Genomic DNA, 18,797 nt, shown 5'->3' with positions numbered 1-18,797 from the left:
ATTGAAGTGGTTGCTCTGCCATCTCAAGATGATACTGGAAAGTGATCAAAACGTACTGAAGGCCAAGATTGTGGTGGGTCATCTGAAGAATGTGCCACTAAGTAGTAACTATCCTGTTTGAATGCACGTTTCAGTCTTTCTACAAAAGCCTCTAACTTATTTTATGATGCAATTATTGCAGAATGAAAATTACAAAATGAAAACTTTGTAAAACATTGATTATTTAAAATTGGGAACTATTGCTTTCAGCTTTTTGGAATTAAAATCAGATCTAAATTTGGAATAAACCAAGTTGAACCAAGTTAACTCTTCAATTAATCCCAGGGCCATAATCACACGAGTTGTTGAAGCCAAAACTGTATTAGTGGGATTTTTTGTTTTCATTATTGGTATTATTTATACATTGACTGAGTCTCATTTTTCTTGAAAGACATGTTGAAATTGTCAATGTTTAAGAACTTATACTAAACAACAGTCCATTTATGTAACATTGGATTCATTCAAAATTCATATTTTCCCATTTTAGATTTGTTATGGTGTTGGATAATATAGATACTGAGGGGTTTTGTTGTATTAGGATGTCTTCAAACTAAAATGTTTGTCTGCTCATTTCAGGCCATAGAATAGCTAGCAAGTACTTCTTAATTCCTCTTGAAAAAAATGATCCATTTCAGGTTAGTGAATGACAAGTTATAAGACAATTTGCTTAATATGTTATTATCTGAATGAAACTTGTATGTATGATGCAGTAACAAAGACTCATTCCCTTTAAAAAGGTGCTTATTTTTCTGTTTCTCCCACCCAGATGCAGGACTCATTAAATCTATTTTATGTATTTCACAATAAATAAAATTTATTTGTGTGTACCAAACCTTTCATTGAGTCAAATATCATTTTCCCTTGTGCACTCTTCTGTGGAAAATATTACAATCCTACCCTCTTTCGTGCTGCATTTAGTCTATTTTTAGTTTCAGTTTTACAGAGCAAAATTAATTTAGCAGAGGTAATGCTTTGCCTGAGACTAATTTGCTGTACGCAAAGGGGAATTTTAAAATACCCAGAGTTGTTTCCCCTCAATGAATATATAGCTGATTTTTTTTTAATATATATTATTTTTTTACTTTGTACAACTACACATTTATATCATGAATTAGATCACCGACCTAGTGTGCGCATAACATGTTTTCCATGCTTTTAATTTCTTAAACTATTTTTTTTATGTCATGCCTTTATTTTGAGAGAAGCGTCCCGGAAGTTGCCCATTATAACTCGCGAGAACCGAGGCTTTCCCATTTCAACAAAAACCACGGAACTACACCATGCTAACCAGCAACAAATTAAGTAATTCCTAATTATATTTATGTAAGCAGATAATTATACATAGCTATGAGTCTTGTGTGCCAACTTTATTTAATTTAGCTGCTGGTAGTATCGATACGGGAGTGTATATGATTGGCTAAAGTTAGCTAGCTTGTTGTGTTACACAGTTAGTTACCGGCTAATCTGGTGCTGTATATTCAATGAGCTAGCTTGAAACAACAACAACAACAACAACAACAACAACAACAACAACGATGTTTAATGTTGATAGTTGGATCTTAAATAAACCTTAAATCACGGATTCATGTTATGGACTCATTTTCTGCTTTTTCTTCTTCTTTGCAGTCCTTTAACTTAATGTTGTCATACCAAAGAGAAAGATTTTGTGAAGCATCCTCAGCTGTTTTCCATATGATTCTGATGTGGATGAGCATTTCCAGTTGCTGAGTAGCTGGGTTTGTAAACGTGTTTGTTTTGTGTGTTTGTCAATGACTCTTTTTGCAAGACATTTCCTTTGAAGCGTTGTCGTTTTTTGGAAGACAGCTCGGTCTCTGACTTTTACGGCACTTTTGATGCTGTGTTTGTTAGAGACTAAAACCGATTATTGAGAATTATATAGTCTCAAGCACAGATTCATTATGCATCAATCTGATTATTCTATGTACAATTCCAAATCAAAATATACAGGAACAGTAGGAGACTAGTTAGTCTGATTTGCGTGGGCGTGGTGCAACTGGATAAATATGTGATACCTTGTAACTTGATGATCGGTGTTTGTGAATGGCTAAGACTACGGTATGCCATTGAATCTTGATTTTGTGTGTGTTTGTCTGTGTGAAGAATGAAGAGGTTTCGAAGCAGTCCAGGTAACCCTGGAGGCAGTGATAAAAGGATGTTTTCCCAATCTGAAGTGAGACTCATCACAGTAAAGTGATTCATTAATTCATGGATGCATTTGCAAACGGTGACATGCTCCTCTTCTGTATGCATGTTTATTGTTATTTGTGTTTATGTTTCTGCAGGTACAGGCTCTGATTGAGCAGGAGGTTTGCAGTGCAGTGAAGAAGAGTGAAACCATTCTGCAGGGCCTAACGGAAACGTTTCAACAGCTGGATAGTGCTATTGACTATGAAAACACCATCCGAAAACTAGAAGTCAGTGGGAGTAGTGGTGACTGTGACTAATTTGGACTATAAACACATTACAAAAAGTTGCTTTAGGCACAATAAGGCAGCATCTTTCTTTATGTGAACCATGTACTCACATTTAACATGTAAAAAAATGTATCAGATGAAGCCCCCTTAGACTTGAGCCACTGGCACCCATCGGATTAATTTATTTACTATTTTCTATCCTCTTGGCAAATCTCACAAATCAGAATCGGAATACTTTAATAATAAAAAAATTGTCACAGAAGTTTACATTAACCATATTTTATAATTGTGTTTTTTGACATTTTGGATTTAATACTTATTTTATTTTATGTTGTTTTTTTGTGACTTCATGCAAACATGAAATTTATGTTCTTTATATTTTCAAAAGACCCTTTTTGCTAGAAAATAAATTCTTTTTCCATATGGGATATACCTAAATTTATATATATATATATATATAAACCACCTAATGTAATCTAGTGGAATCTGGCTTTCTTTCCTTAGGATCGAATTAACATAGTGACCCAAAGAGCAGAAGCAGCTCTGAAGTGCATGACAAAGGAAAAGGTTTGATGCAGACGACTCTCATTTATGAATGCATGAGATTATTGATTTAACAGCATATTCATGTCAACTAAACCAAAATATCTGTCTTTCAGATCCCAGTTCCGTCTCTTGCTGATGGGCACACCAACAGGTTTGTTCAGCCAGGTTCAAGCCTATTAGTCTTCAGTAAAAGTTGTGATGCTAATTGATCTGCATCGATTGAATGTTTTCGATTTGATGTGCAGGTTAGACTCTGGTGAAGCTGCAGAACTCACGCCGCAGAGTAAGAGCCCAGTTAGCAGAGTCCCACGAAACAGTATTTACATTTATGGGACACATGGAGTAATGATTTGATTGAATTTTTCTCTAGACAATGACACAAATGGCACGGAAAACAGCGGAGAGCTCTTTGAATTTATGGTAAACATCACGCGTTTCCACCCACCATGCACAATATGAAGAGGAGCCGACAGAAACAAGTTCCTTCTGTCAGTAAGATGTAGTTTGTGGAGCAGAATATTCCTTCATGAAACTTTCTACACTCGGCAGCAAAGTAGTGAAGTCATGTCTTTTGTTATATTTGGACTGGTTTAGTTTGTTTTTTGCTCACTTTTTGTCATCTGAAATAATAAAACATGAAAAACTCTTCCCTTCACATAGCTCTTGTAGTTGTTGTTTAGTTGTTTGGAAAAAGACATTCTGTGAAGAAATGATTGTAAAGAATTTAAGTTTAAGCTGACCTGTCCTTTCTGTCCAGAAACTCACCAGGAAGACCCCCGATAAAATGCATCACGATAATAAAGGTGAGTTTTTATCACCAGCAAGACGGCATGGCTCGAGTCCATGAGCCACAGCGCTATCAAGAGTAGACTGAACTGATGGGATTCGCTCTGGGGGAATTTTGACAAAAACGTTTTTTATAATAAAGACTTAAGATGTTGTTTCTGCTGCGCTTTAACAATAAACATTTTATTTTTTATTTTAGCTAAATGTGTTTTTTTAAAAGGTTCTGCATCTGATTTTTATTTAACAGGATCAAAAAGATTGTTACATTGATTTTCTAAATGTTCATGATAATTAAGTTAACTAATTAGGCTTGTAATTATAAATCTGGAGGGTGTCATGTGGGTGAATATTTGTTTCAATTTACTAATATTTACTATATGTCACCACTATAATCTTTTACAATATATATGATAAAAGTAGCTGAAATATTTTTTTCTAAAATCAGTTTGCTGGCCACTGGCATGTATTTACGGTAAATTGCTGCAGTGATAGAAACTGAACTGTTATAGTGATTGAAATTCTAATTAGCGGTAAGTAATAAGTTAGTCAGGACACCAATAACGATCATCCTTTTATTGCTCTGTCTCTTCCTCTTCCTCATTTTTGAACATTACCTGTGCTAAGCTTTGATGGCTGCCACAGGGGATCTGAAGGAGGCGGCGGCTCCTGTAGTTATTGCTCACGGCTCTTCTAACTCTCAGGTAGGTTTACTTTACCATCGCTAACGATGGTTTCAGAGACGTTGGCTCACTCTTGTTTCTTTTACACAACTTTATCTCGATGTATATTGCAGAAAAAGGCAGATTTAGGAAAAGAGAAGGACAGTGAGGCACCCATGAATTCGGAAGACACAGTGAAAGAACGTGCGTCTCCTGTTAATGGCTCCCATCTAGAACACAAGTCAGACCAGGTAACACACACACTCACACGTTAGTGGTAGCTCACAGGACTGTTTGCTATACACAGTAACCCCACCTGCCTCCACCTTTTCTTAGACCAAGACGAAGGCCATGTATCCTCCTCTTCCACCCACCATCTTCCCCTCCATCCTCATCCCGGAAACGGCCTCATACAACATCCCCCAGAAACCAGTGGTGCGTCTGGCACTCATCAGGAACCCCGCCAACCTCTCTGTGCTCTGGGACGTGGCGGAGGTGGATCCCTCTGCGCCCCCCATGGACAGTTACAGGTAAGAAACAGAAAGCTGAGGCAGGTGGCAGAGCTGCTACACACTGCATGAAAGCATTTATGTTTCAAAGTAAGTGCAGCACTGGCTAATTCAGTTGTCCCTGTCCAACACAGCTGAGAAATGACTCCTAGTGTTTTTGAGGTAGGGACAGTTTGGGGTGGCTAACATGAGATTTACGAGTTGGCTGCTGTATGGAGTATGGGGTGAATGAATAATGCACAATGTACAGCGTATTTGGGTGCCATGAAAAGCGCTCTATACAACCAACGCATTGTTATTATTAACTTGTATATTAAATACGAGCCTGCTTGTCCTCAAAAGCTCCTGAAGTGGCTGACTTAAACCATTTTATACAATAAGAATCCAGTCATGGCCCCAAATCTTTGAATGAAGGATGTGAAATAAAACCATGAAACAAAATAAACCAATAAAATGCTTAAAACTGAACATGTGATTTTTAAAAGTAAAAAAGTAAATAAATTCTGGCTTTTATGATCTGTTAATGGATTTAAGATCCACAGTTTAGAAAGCAATGAAGTGAAGACTACAAACTCATTATACAAACCATCTGACACACTTTCGTTAGATGTGTAATGCATCTTTGCTCTGCTCCTGAGCCAAGCTACCAGTCTCAGCCAGGAGCGGCATCTTTGCACACGTCTGTCTGCAGAATGTGACGCGTCTTATTATACTTACCAACAGCTTCCGAACAAGAAATAAAAGCAGTGTTCAGTGATCTTCACCGTAGTCTCCTTGTCATTTCCGCTCCAGCGTCTTAATGACCATGGAAACAGCCAAAGGCAGTGGCGTCTTCTCAAAGTGGAACACCGTTGGTGAGGTCACTGCAATCCCTCTGCCCATATGTGTGATGATCAGCAACTACAAGCCTGGGCACAAGGTGTGTGTCGCCGTGGTGGGCAAAGACAAGTTCGGCCGAGACGGACCCTACAGTGAAGTTGTAACGGCATCCATACCTGACAGTTGAGGATGTGGGATCAGCAGGGATTGTTTTGTTGTTGTTTTTTTGTTACAGAGTAATTTTTTAAAGCGGTTTTAATGTTTTCTGTATATTTGGTTGGAGAATATGAATAAAATATGTTTCACAGATTAATTTTCTTTCTTTTGTCTGTTCAGCTGACTTGCTTTTTTTGCACACAGTTAGCATGAACAATCCCATGGTGTTGGATCCAATTTTGTCTTTAGATTTGGATGCTGTTTTAAAAAATAAATAAATAAATAGCGACGTACTTTAAAGTGGCCAACAGAGGGCGATGTTTGCTCTGCTGGATCTGGCCAGACACAGATGAGGCTTGTGAAGTCAAGTTATCTTAATTTGCTTTCTGGTGCTGGATTATCTAGAATGGCTCATTAGATTTTATTTAGTTTACTGCCAAATGTGTAAAATCTTTTTATTTGACATCGTGACGAGATCTCTTTTATCCTCACGGAGGTTCAACCCACGAGACACTAAATGCAGTCACAGCCCACCAATTAGCATTCAATTAGATTTCTGAAGAAAGCAGTAGCTCTTTGATTTCACACGAACACACTCAGCCCCAGATGCTTCCTCTTTGTGCTTGATGGCGCTCTGCTGTTGCCAGCTGGCAGCAGTCGACAGTCTTCTCCCGTGCTCTGCCTGGAAGTGTTTAGCATGTGTTAGTGAAGAAGAGAAGACACAGCCCTTATCAGTCCCGACAGAGGCTTGGCATAGTCAAAACTGAGGACCACTATGACCCTGAATCGCCGAGCAGATTTGACCTAGAAGGAGCAGTTCACGCAAAATAGAAATGGACTCGTAATGGAATCCAGCTGTGTGTGTGTGTGTTGCTTTCAGCATGTAGGATTGTGTACAATGCAGATTTGTGTGCCCCTCCACAGCAGAGGGGCGAGAGATTAGTGTAGAGGAAAAGGAACATCGTGATGCAGATGAGCAGCTCGAGAACGCAGGGATGGAGCAGAGAGAGCGACGAGGGAGGAAACGCCATCCTAACGTTTTAACGTCAAACGTTAGCCACTCACAGTTACACTCTAGGGAACACGTGTCAAACTCATGGCCCGGGGGCCAAATGTGTCCCTCCAAGTCATTTTTTTATTGCCCCCGAGACATTTGTGTGCAGACATTTGTTTTTGTAAAATGCTGCATCCGTCACACATGCTCTTAACAGCCCACATTTGTTGGTTGTTCTGCAGTTCTGCCCCTCTCAACTGCGGCAAAAGAGTTTTGATCAAAGTTAATGCCATAACTTGAGTTGGATGATATTTTTCTTTCTTTATTATTTAATATTATTTACTTGAATAAGTTTGATTATTGATCGATGGAGTAGTGTGGTTTTCTTAACCTGATCAATTGAAAGGATTTATGTTATAATAACAGGAATAATCTATCCATATATATTTACAACTATACAATTGAATACGCAATGTTTGTAACTTAAGTAGTGAACTGATCAAACGGAAACATTCAGCAACAAGGCAACATCACTAGCAACACGCTGCAGTCAGGAGATTAATAATCTGCTGGCGGTGACTATTGAAAGTTATTTAAACTTTTTTTTTCCCCAGCTTGTGCTGACATGTTGACCCCGGCTACATATGGCAATCAGGATCAGCACCGGACAGCTCCATAGGATATAGGATATGGAGCTGTCCGGTGCTGATCCTGAAAGTGACGTCTTTTCCTTGACTCGGGGAATGTTCTTTATCTTGCCCACTTCAGTTGATTTTTTGGTTTGGTTTGTCCATGACAAGACAAGGTGGTGGCTTTTGGGTTTTGCTTTGATTTTGTATCGATTATCTTTGTTCCTGCGTGATGATTGCATTTGAATGGAACTTTTCCACATTATTAATTTATTCCCATCACAAACTTTGGTTCATACTTATGATTTTTCTCATTTCCAGTATGGCTTTGTCTCTAACAATTTTTAATTTACATCCTTTTAAAAAAGTGATATCAATCATTTGCAACGTGTTCCCTGTTTTGTCCTGCATGAGCCGCCGTACTAAGTGGCCGTTCCTGTGGATGCCAGCAGAGTGCAGCACGCTCGTTCTTCTTCTCTTGCCGAGTGATCAGCAGGTGATGTTCAGCAGGTCGGAGTTAAATAAATATACGGTGAGACCGCTATCTCTGTGCTTCTCCCTTTAATCTCAACTTTAATCTCGTAATTAAATAAATAATAATAACAAATTTTCTTTGTGAGGCCCCCGTTGTACAAAACCAAAAACACACGACATAAATGATAAATTAAAGATCATTCTACAGGCATTTGACAACACATTTGAGGGGAATAACCCTTTTACAACAGTCTTACATCTTGAACTTATGAATAATGGAAGCAAAAAAAAGTGTTTTTTTAATGTGAACTTTATTTAAATCAGATAATCCAAATGAAGGGATTTTCTTTGGACTGACTCCGCAAAAGAACAAAAAGATCTCATAATCTGGCGTCTTGTTTTGAAACACGGCGGTGCAATGCCGCAGATTTCTATTTCACCGCTGCGCCGAGGCGCAGAGAGAAAGGCGCTATGACGCGCACGTGAATGGTTAGAGTGCACGAGAACGTTGTGTTTTTTTGTGTGAATTGTAATCCTGAAAGATGCCGGCGCTGATCCGAGAAACACGCAGGACTTCCGATCAATTTAAAAATTAAAACGTGCTGATCGTTTGATGAAATCATTTATTCAACTCAATGATTACACTGACATCCATTAGATAATACTCTAGTCGCTAAATGCATGCGTTGCTCTTTTATGTTATTGCTAAATGCTTTTAGAGCCAGGCTCGTATTTCCTGTCTGCCTCCCTGCCGCGCACTTTACGCAGCGGCTCCACACACTGCTGCTGCTGCTGCTCATCCCTGGACGGAGCTGTCAGGAGGAGGAGAACTCCCAGGAGCAGGAGGAGGCTGCGAGATACATTAACTGCCCTTCAGTAAGGAGGCGCTGAGGAGGCGAGGCACGACGGGAAAAGAGACTCAGTCTGGAAGTTTGTTTGCGATCTCCACACTTTCCTCTCTGCGGATCGGATCCTCTGCGCACCGCAGTTTATATGAAACGGATTTTGCAGCAGGGTTATTGTTTCCTCTTAGACCTTGTTGGATCTGTGAGTGTGGACACTCGCGTACAGCCATAGAGGAGTCGGTGCAGGAGGTGCTGCTGATGCAGAAGTGAGGGCGGAATAAGTGCAATTTGCAATTGACCTAGTTTTATTGGGCAAACTCATTTACATATAAAACCACAGGGTCGAGCAGTCACCTCCACCTTCTTCTGCGCTGCTGCCACCGGAGTGCAAAGGACCATGTTGATGAAGGAGTACCGCATCTGCATGCCTCTCACGGTGGAGGAGGTAAGTTTACCTGCTCCATTTGCTGCATGTCTTATTTCCCCGCTGCAAAGCTTTGCAGGGCTGCAGCTCAGGCTGTTTGATTCACTGCAGTTGTTTGTTTTTTTTATTAAAAAAAACAATGTTTATGAGATTATTATTGCAAAGTTGTCAATGATGCACTTGTTATTTTTTTTTTGCACCGTAGCACAAAATAAAGCTCCTACAACCGAGGTGGGGTCGGCCACCGCGCGGTGGAGCTGCTGGTGTCTCTCTTTCAGCCTTAGGGTACCGATCTGTCACTGACAGGTCGTGCAATTTATATTATTATTTCTATTTTGTGCAGTATTCATGGTGAAAACACTTGAATAAAAATAGAACTCCTGTGCCGTTATCTTTTTTTTGTCTCCCCTCCTTTTTATTGCAGGAATTGAGGCTTATGCAACCCTTGTTTGTATTATAAAGTATATGACTCTGTTAAATGGGGCTGAAATACAGATTTAAGGCATTATGGTCGCATTGAATTTGCATAGACGATGCACTTTCGGCTGGAGATGGGTATGCGAGTGCTGAAGTTCCCTTCGGGTCACAGTGGTACCGAAACGGCTTCACGGTTAAAGCAACGCGGCTGCTGCAATTTGTTACGATCCAAATAAGACTACATGCAGTTCTCGAGCATTCGGCGCTGAGCTCTGCCGCTGCATGCTCATTTGATTCATGCTCAGTGCTGCTCACGACTCGCCTTTGCCTTTTTAACAATGCCTGATCACATGAATTGAGATCTGCACCTTTTCATACATGATGTTATAAGATAAGTGAGGCGCCTGGATAGCCTTCCAGTGATTCATTCCACCGTTACCTGCCGCAGAACAACAGGTGTTCCGGCGGAAAGCCTTTTATTGAACGCACCTGTCATAAAGGTTTAACGCATCATTTAACAGTTTATATGAGGCGACATGGTTTTTCTGTTGTAAACTCGGCTCTCCTCCGAATGCAGGTGTCACCGTAGTGGCACAGACTACTCGGGTTCATCTGTGCTGTTAGTGGCGACGCCGTCCTCCGGAAAGCAAAGCGCATTGTTGTGTTCCCGGGTTAGAGAAGGATGAAATAGGAGCCATCTGGATTAATTTAATCACGACACTTGAACAGTCTCCCCTGAAGCCTATTGATCTTGATCAAATATATTCACGCTGTCTCATCACATCTCATCCTAGGGCTGGCTGCTGTGTTTCGCTCCAGCAGTGATGGAAGACACTGTTGTCCTCCGTGGCCTGCAGCTGACGGCTATTGCATCTGCCAATTATAATGAGGGCCAACCCAATCTATTGATCGGCCACTGACTTGCCTATAATGAACATCAGTAATTGGTTAATTCTTGCAGGGATGCCCGCACACACAAAGTCAAATAAAGTATACCGTCGTCAATAATACTGGATGTGTTGAAACAGTAATTATAAGTGGTTGACTCCAAAATAAAGGAAAGGGAAAATCACCTACGCTCTGCTTCAATGCAGCAGCCAACGAAGTGTTGGTTGCATAATCTGAACCGGTGCGTATGATATTATAGGTGCTTGGCTCTGAGAAAATTGAATGCATGATAAAACACATCTTCATCTCTAGAGTCAGAGAGAGAGAGAGAGAGAGAGAGAGATTTCAGGGCCAAATCTAATAAATGTGACTTCCAGACACCGAAGATGTTTTCTGTCAGACCACACTGAAAGTGTTTCTCTGCTGTGAGAAGCATTCAAGTCGCTGTCGCCACTGAATGATGGGGTTTGGGGGGGAAGGAACAAGAGCTTCATCTTTGATCGGTTGGATTAACACAGGGGAGCGTCTGATTGACTGAAGGGTCTCGTCTCACTCCAAGTCATTTGTGGGGAACTTTTTTTTTTTACGTTCTCAGTCAGTTCAGGGGTTTGATCTTGGACTGGTAGTGGATTAAACCAAAACCTCAAGGACCACCTCTGATCAGAGATGTAAAGGACCCTTGGGGAAAAAACAGAGTCATCATAGTTCGTGCAGGATTTTGTAGTAAACTCCACATATTTTTATTTTTTTATTATTTTTTTAATGATTACTGTCACAAATTGTGTTAGGTGCTTTCTCTGTTGGACTGCGTTTAATGGACTGTGTTCACCATTACCTGAATGGAATCAATTTGTTTGATTTGTGTGGTTATACAGCTGCCAGCCGGCTGGATTGCAGGGCGGCAGCCGCTGCGAGGATAATTGAAACCCTCGTGATAATATGGAATTTGCAGACTGTCAATCTGGCTGTTACTGCGTTCTCTGTAATTCATTATTATGTGATCATCTAACACTGACATTGCATTCATTGGTGCATTGAATGGCGTTTTCGCTGATTGTAAAAGTAAAATAAAATATGAAGATCTATTATTTAATACAAATTTAGCATATTCCTGAATTGTTGTTGGTGTATTTCTGTGTTTCTGTGTTACAGAGCAAAGGTTCTTAGGTGATGATCCAAATATTAGCTGAAGGAGGAGGAGACCATTGTAGCTCAGCCAGGATGGAACGTTGCTCCTGGCTAATGTCTGGCCTCGGAAAACAGATGAAAAAATAAGAGCGGCCAAGGGATTTAAAATCAACTGTAATGTGGGCACAGCAGCTATAAACGGACAACACACAGCTTGTCTCAATCAAAGCTGCTGAATTTCAGTTGCACCGGGAGATTCAATAAAAATATTTACAGGATTGGATTCATATTTTTGGCAAATGTTTGATAAAATTACAAAATGGAGTTCAGTTTGTATTTGTCTAGACTACCGTCGAGACTACCGTACCCAATTACATGATGCCAAGAGGAGGGAGAGTCCATGACAAAGACTTTTAGCGTAGCCTCGCTTAGCACAGAGCCTTTCACAACAGAAACCAGACAACATACATGCTGTACGTTTGAGAAAAAAGCTTGCATGTGTGTCTGTGTTCCACTCACACTGGTTTAATGGGCGTCTAACAATATTCACCTTATCATGACAGGAAACGCTCAATCGCAGGTCCCTTCCTTTCCTCCTCTCTTCCAAATCCCCCTAAACCTTACTGACTGTCAACATCCTAGTTTAAACGAGGAGAAACAAAACAAAAAAAAGCTTCTGAGAATAGAAGCTGCGCTGACACATCGTGAATGTGTCAGTGGAGTTATGGGACAGGTGTTAGGAAAGATGCGGTGTGAAAAGGGGAGCAGCTGGGCATGCTGCGCTCCAATGTGATCACCATATAGCAGGATGTATTGTGCATCCTGATTGGTGAGGGATAGAACATGTGACTAAACTCATGTGAAGATGGAGAAGCACTTGGGCCCACTTTTTCTGAATGACTCAAATATCCATTTAGAACTGATCAATCCAAGATTCACCTAAAAAAATATATTTAAGTCTCATATTCAGTCATCAGTTTTATGTTAAATGGAGAATTGAACCTGCTACCCCCCCCCCCCCCCCCCCCGTGATGAGCTGGCGACTCATCTGGGGTGTAGCCCGCATCTCGCCCGTAGTCAGCTGGGCTAGGGTCCAGCAACACCTGTGACCCGAAAGACGGATAAAGTGGCTGTAGAAGAGACGATTGAGGGCGTCTACAAGAGGATGGATGGATGGATGGATGAACCTGCTGCATTTGTAGACGTAGACATGCTTAGGAACCTTCTGGTACACAGAGGGATGGTATAGAGACGTGCAAAGGGTCTTAAATCTCGACCTTTTTACACTGCTTCAGGATTTTGAAGTGCATTTCAGCACCCCTAAGTGGTCCACTGACAGACCTTGGAAAACGAAATCGCCCTACAAGGCACTTAATCTGATTTCCCATCTTGTTATTATCCCATTCATTGATGTTGATAAGGAAACATTCTTCCATGTTTGTTTCGCAGATGTTATTTGTTCCCTGAGGTGAATCTGAATCATTAGTTTTCCTGTGTAATCTTTATTGTTGTGGGTAAAAGGTGACCCTGCTTGCTAGAACCCCAATCTGTGCAAATATATCTTTACTTTGGGAATCAGAAATGTGATACGGACCCCTAGATCTGCCTTTAAACAATGATCTACAGATGCTAATCCTAATTTTATTCTGGTGGGGGTGGATGACAAGTGCGTACTCCACCAATTACAGTGACTTAATTAGCATGTCACGTGAACAGGTTTGACCAATTCAGACCGAGACCTGCATAAATATCAGATGATCAGCTGAAATGGTCTCTTTCAAACGATAATCAGGAGGCGGTCACTAATGTGCAGCTCTCGGCCCACAGCTCCGTGGCATTCACCCTCTCAGCATTTCAAAGAGCCACTTCACCGTAAAATGACCCTGTGAAAATTCACGCTTATTTTGTCAGCTATTTTTTACATTTAGTCTTTAGTCACGTCCTTATTTAATGATACCTTATATCTTTTAGTCAACATTAGGTTTAGTAAACTATGCTCCGTATGTTACTATGCTCTGAGGCTTAGCTTGTGATTTACATATTGTTGGATCCAATCAGTTTCCCTCCAGGTTCCTTCTCCAGATTATGGTCTGTTCTGTCTCCATCTTTCTAAATCCAAGGCTTCTGTGTCAAATCCAAGCCTGCAAACCACTGTGTGACATCACAGAGGAGTTACACTTCTTTTTAACACAAACATTTATCTGCTTGTGTGTTTGTTCCTGTTTGGTCGCTCCCAGCCAGGCAGACAGTGCTGTGGGTGCAGCACGGCTCCTCTCCTCTCTCTCTCTCTTTCTCTCTCTGACATCTGTTGCTTTTGTCGACGTAATCCAGTGACTTCTTCTCCGTTCTGGAAATTGCTTTATAATAGCTGGGCTGTGTCTCCTTTCAGCTACATTATATGTCCAAATTACCTCCCTCAGTGTTCATGTGAGGCTCCAATATTTCTTAAGACAAATGGAGGATGCGACTTGCCTGATTTCGGAATCATTTTGTGCCCATGTGGGGAAATTTTGGAAACATTTTCAGCAATGCGCTCGGAGCAGTTGTCGGTCATTGATCATGAGGCAGTTTGAGCCCAATCAATTTGCATGTCGATGCAAAGATAAACTGTAAGAACCTTAGCAAGGAAGCGATTGTTGGTACAGAGGTAAAACACCATTGTCTGGGGAAGCGTGCCATCACTGACGTCTATGAAACATCCTCTATTGCCAGGGACTCATGGGTAATGCTTGTCTGACAGCGCTGTCAGGAGCCTGGAGGTGGAGACTCGCCATTGTTCATGTACCTTCCCTGATTGTTGTTAAATCCAACGTTCTCACATCACAGATGACAGAAAAAAGAAAAGAGTCTTACAGCTGAAACAGGAATTTAATGAGTTTAGAGACAGGAAAAGATCTTTTAGAATTGTTCATAGAGCCAAATCTGATTTGACTCACGCCACCTGCTGAAAAAATGACACCAATCATAATTACATCAGAGCAACTCTTTCTATCTGTAACAGGGGACAATTCCACAGTACGGATTTCATCTCACTTTTTATTATTCAGAGACCTCGGGTCCACAATCGGGTCCAATCCATGGAGCGCCTCAATGCGTCCGTTCATTTCTACCTCCGTGTCTGTGTGCGTGTCTCTTAGTTGACCTGTGTGTCACCATACACGACGCCAAGATCTGACGGCTGCAGTAGTAAAAGAAATCAAAGTAAAACAGTGTTTGTAAAGAAGCGGCTGAAGGAGGACGCCTGCACCATGTGAGGTGAATGGGAAGAAGAGCAGGAATAGAGAGGATGGATAAAGAGAGAATTAATAAAATCGGTAATGTCTCAACATTCGTCATTTTCTTCAGCACCTATGTCCTGCATCTCTGTCGTCTGACTCCTGCTCATCAGTTCTTCCTCTCCTCCACCCCCCCCCCCCACCCCCACTTCTTGACATGTTTTCTCCTGATGCATACATTACGACATCCATTTTTCTCTCAGTGTGTTCCCAAGCAAGGAGCAGAGATGAAGCATCATGGGTGGGCGGTGAGCTTGACATTAGGTTGGGTGCAGCGACCTCAGACGAGGCATAGATGGGGGGTGGGGGGGGGGGTGGATAGATGGAGAGGGAGGAGGAGGAGGAGGAGAGACACAACAGGAAAGTGCTCTCTCCCACCCACGGCGGTCAGGATGAATAAATTATACCTCTTCACTCATCATGGACAGAGATTATGTAATCCCTTTCTCCCCTCAAGAGCTGTGCTTAAGTCATATCACATCCATTCATATGAATAGTTGGACAATACATTTTATAAAAAAATTTAACCAACTAAGTGCCAGTGAATATCACCCAATAATCTTCAAGTTGACGACCGTTGTGCCGAGTTGTTGGTTTCAAGCTAATCTTAAAGCTTGATTCTGAACAGACACTGCAGTGTTTTACATTTTCCTCTATGAGCTCCTTCAATTTTAAAGAATCTATTTTCACTACTGCAGACTCAAAGATATTCGAACCACTGAGCATCAACCCTCTGAAGCGCAAATCAAATTGTAAATTAGATTATTTTAAAAACACTTTGTCGACCTTCATATATTGACTTTAGCAGTAGACTCAAAGATTTGTTCTCTTATGGTCTGAATTTACATAAGGTTCTTTGTGCTTCTACTCCAAACTGATCGCCACTCCTGATCCAGATGCACAAGAAAAGTCAGCTCCGGCACCTTAAATCCATCTCGATAAGACGCCGAAATGTTGGGATGCTGTTCTGTGGAGTCACAAAAAATAACTTTTATGGCCTTTGGATGGGCAATATTTCTGGAGGCGGAGGAAGAGGAATAAAGCTAATGCTTAAAATAACAGCCTGCCTACAGTGAAACACGGCAGTGCCTTGGTGATGCTCTGGGACTGCTTCGCTTCCTCAGGCATTGGAAACCTGCAGCATGTGTAGAGGTCGAAAATGGGTTTCATTATGGATCAGGAAATCCTAGGAAAAAGCATCACTCTATCAAATAGGAAGTTGAGGTTCGGTCACTTTGGATGTTCCTAAAAGGACAATGATTCCAAGTATGATTAAGTTTCCATCAGGCTTTGGTTTTCTCAAGATGTTCAAGATCATTCTAGACTAGAGGATTTGGAGTAGACCGTTCCATCATATAATCTGAGGAATATTCCAGAACTGGAGGTCTTTGTCGAAGAGGAAATTCCTCAGTGAGGCAGCCAGAAACAGTTGTCTGGATATGAAAGCGGATTATTGCAGTAAAAGTATCTCTACAAAGTACTAGAATTACATCTCATTAACGGGTTGAATAATTTTCTGACTGCAGTGTTCAGTAAAATGAAAACAAATTTGACACACAAAAGGCAAGAGAGAGAAAGAGAGAGCAAGAGAGGTTGTATTTAGTTAGAGAACATAGCTGATAGATCTGGTGGTTGAATAATTGGCTGAGTAATCTTTTGCTTCTTCTGCAGGAAGAGTTGCTGCGGCATTTGTCTCAGATTTTCCAATGCGCTGCTGTAAGTGTAAAACAAAAACGTACCCTTTTGCCCAGAGTGGGATGTAAAGTTTAACTGTGAGCATCTCCGGTGGGATCTGAACCTGCTGTTCTTTTTGAAGAGAAGCCTCTGACCCCCGGCGTATCTCGCCGTCGGACCTGACAGGCGCCGCTGCCCTGGGCCTCTGGTACCTGAATGAAATGAGGGAAGGCAGTTCGCCATTTACAACAACATCTCTGAGCTGGCTGGCTGCCATCCCTGGCACCCTTCCACCCTGCTCCCACTCTGAATCCATCAAACCTTTACACTGACACAGCACCTTCACTTTTTACTGAGTCAGCAGGAGCGAGAGCAATGGCAGCATGCAACATTTCTGCTGAATCAGCAGCGTGTGTGTGAGTTGACTTAGAATTACTCTAAAAGATGGTAGCTCGGTAACGTATCCTCTCAGCACAAGGCTATGGTGTGGGCTTTTGTCTCATTCTGATTCTGATTGTCTGTATTCTGTTCAAATAGATATATGAAGAACTTATTATTTGAAAGTGTAAATAAATTACTTTACAACTTTCAGCTTTAATTTTACCAACAAAAAAAACTGAATAATTGGTTTTTGATCTCAAGCAGAGGAAATGCTGAGTAAATTCTGAAGCGGATGTGGGCACAGGATTTTGGATTTCACCTCCTCCAACATTGCAAGGTCTGGTCTTTTTTTTTTAGCATTTTGATTTTGCCAATATCATGAAAAATTATAACAGTCCAATAATACTAAAAATGCTAGCATAAACAGCTCATGGTGTTCAATCGCTAGGTTTAATTACAGTCTCTGAATTTCCACCATGTAACATTAACACAAATGGTTTCTGGAAATGAGCTCTTTGGACGCTCAAGCAGCTCCGTCTCTCTGTTTTTTTACTCACTCTCTCTCTCCTTCACTTTTAATCTCCAAATGAGACTTTCTTAAATTGGTGTGTTTCCATGTTTCTCTGCAGCAGAGCTTCTGTTTGTGACTCCCACGCTGCAGAGTTCAGCCCAGCAGCACAATGTAATCAACAACAATGTATGAGCTTGTGCACCTTTGCACCACCAGTCAACCCCCCCCCCCCCCCCCACACACACACACACACTGTATTTCTAATGGGGTCCTGTGATCTGTATGTTTCATTTTGCTGTTTGCCATCCTGTTGTTCAATTTCATTATTCCTGCAAAATGAAGAAGAAAGCAGAGATTTCTCTTTCACGTGGCCTGAAGACACAATGCAGTCTGGCTGTACGTGTTTTTCTTTGTTGTCTTTTATTTATGGCTCATATGTGCTGGAAGAGTTTGATTCGTAGCTGAATTTACATTAGCTTGTAGTCCACCTGCAGATCCATGTATAATATGTCAGCTGATGGCGTCACCCATATGTCAGCACAGGGTTTGATAAGTTGGTGTTTACGTTTGGGAAATGAAATTCAACTCTTCGTGCTCTTCTGCTGTTAGACGCCGGGGGTTTATTTCTCCATACGCCCTCTCATTTTAGAATAATTCATCCACCATATGGGGAGATTACGGTAGATTAAACGATATGGATGCACTGGCTTGCACACAGCTATAAGAAAAACAATGGCATAAGAAACAACTCAGTCACAGCCTCTGTGTTTTGCATATATTAATTGTTAAACTCCAGGTACTTAAATCACTTCTTCTTTTTTTTTTTTTACACAGATTGAACAATCTTCCTGCACAAACAGACTATCCCTCTCTCTTATATTGGGGCACCCGCCTCCTAAAAAAAAAGAAACATCACAATGCACAAACCATTTATTTCAGCAGAAGCAAAGTCTTTCTTCCAAGAAGAAAGAGAGCTCTCGCTGTAGTAATTAATCTGTCTGAATTCTCATTACCGGTACACATTAACATGCTGCCCAGTATTGTGTTATGTGTGTCGGGTTCGTTATCGCCCACTCCCAGCAGCACACCCCTTGGATGAAGCACAATGACCACAGCTCCCCACCACCTGCTGTTGTGTTAGATCAGAGAGCCAGAAATGCAGAGCGATGGAGAGAGTCTCACCACAACATTGGCCTCCTGATTTCATT

General features: G+C 41.2%; 1 protein-coding gene across 1 annotated transcript; it reads left to right on the top strand.

Moving 5' to 3' along the window:
- Positions 1-2,169: 2,169 nt before the first annotated feature.
- On the top strand, positions 2,170-6,100 carry LOC137906130 (uncharacterized). The gene is made up of 11 exons (XM_068750436.1): positions 2,170-2,230; positions 2,343-2,474; positions 2,979-3,041; positions 3,134-3,171; positions 3,266-3,303; positions 3,391-3,440; positions 3,778-3,823; positions 4,431-4,507; positions 4,600-4,716; positions 4,802-4,995; positions 5,767-6,100. Exons 1-11 carry the CDS (start codon positions 2,213-2,215, stop codon positions 5,978-5,980), a joined length of 987 nt encoding a protein of 328 aa, XP_068606537.1. The 5' UTR covers positions 2,170-2,212; the 3' UTR covers positions 5,981-6,100.
- The last annotated feature ends 12,697 nt before the right edge of the window (positions 6,101-18,797 follow it).

Source organism: Brachionichthys hirsutus, chromosome 16 (assembly GCF_040956055.1).
Source record: "Brachionichthys hirsutus isolate HB-005 chromosome 16, CSIRO-AGI_Bhir_v1, whole genome shotgun sequence".
Lineage (NCBI taxonomy): Eukaryota > Metazoa > Chordata > Actinopteri > Lophiiformes > Brachionichthyidae > Brachionichthys > Brachionichthys hirsutus.
This window is presented reverse-complemented; position numbering and strand designations above follow the sequence as displayed.

Bases quoted from the DNA above. Each gene is read 5' to 3' on its own strand.
- LOC137906130 (XM_068750436.1), top strand. The intron at 3,441-3,777 runs GTAAACATCACG...CTTTCTGTCCAG, and splicing joins GAGAGCTCTTTGAATTTATG to AAACTCACCAGGAAGACCCC. The intron at 4,717-4,801 runs GTAACACACACA...ACCTTTTCTTAG, and splicing joins TAGAACACAAGTCAGACCAG to ACCAAGACGAAGGCCATGTA.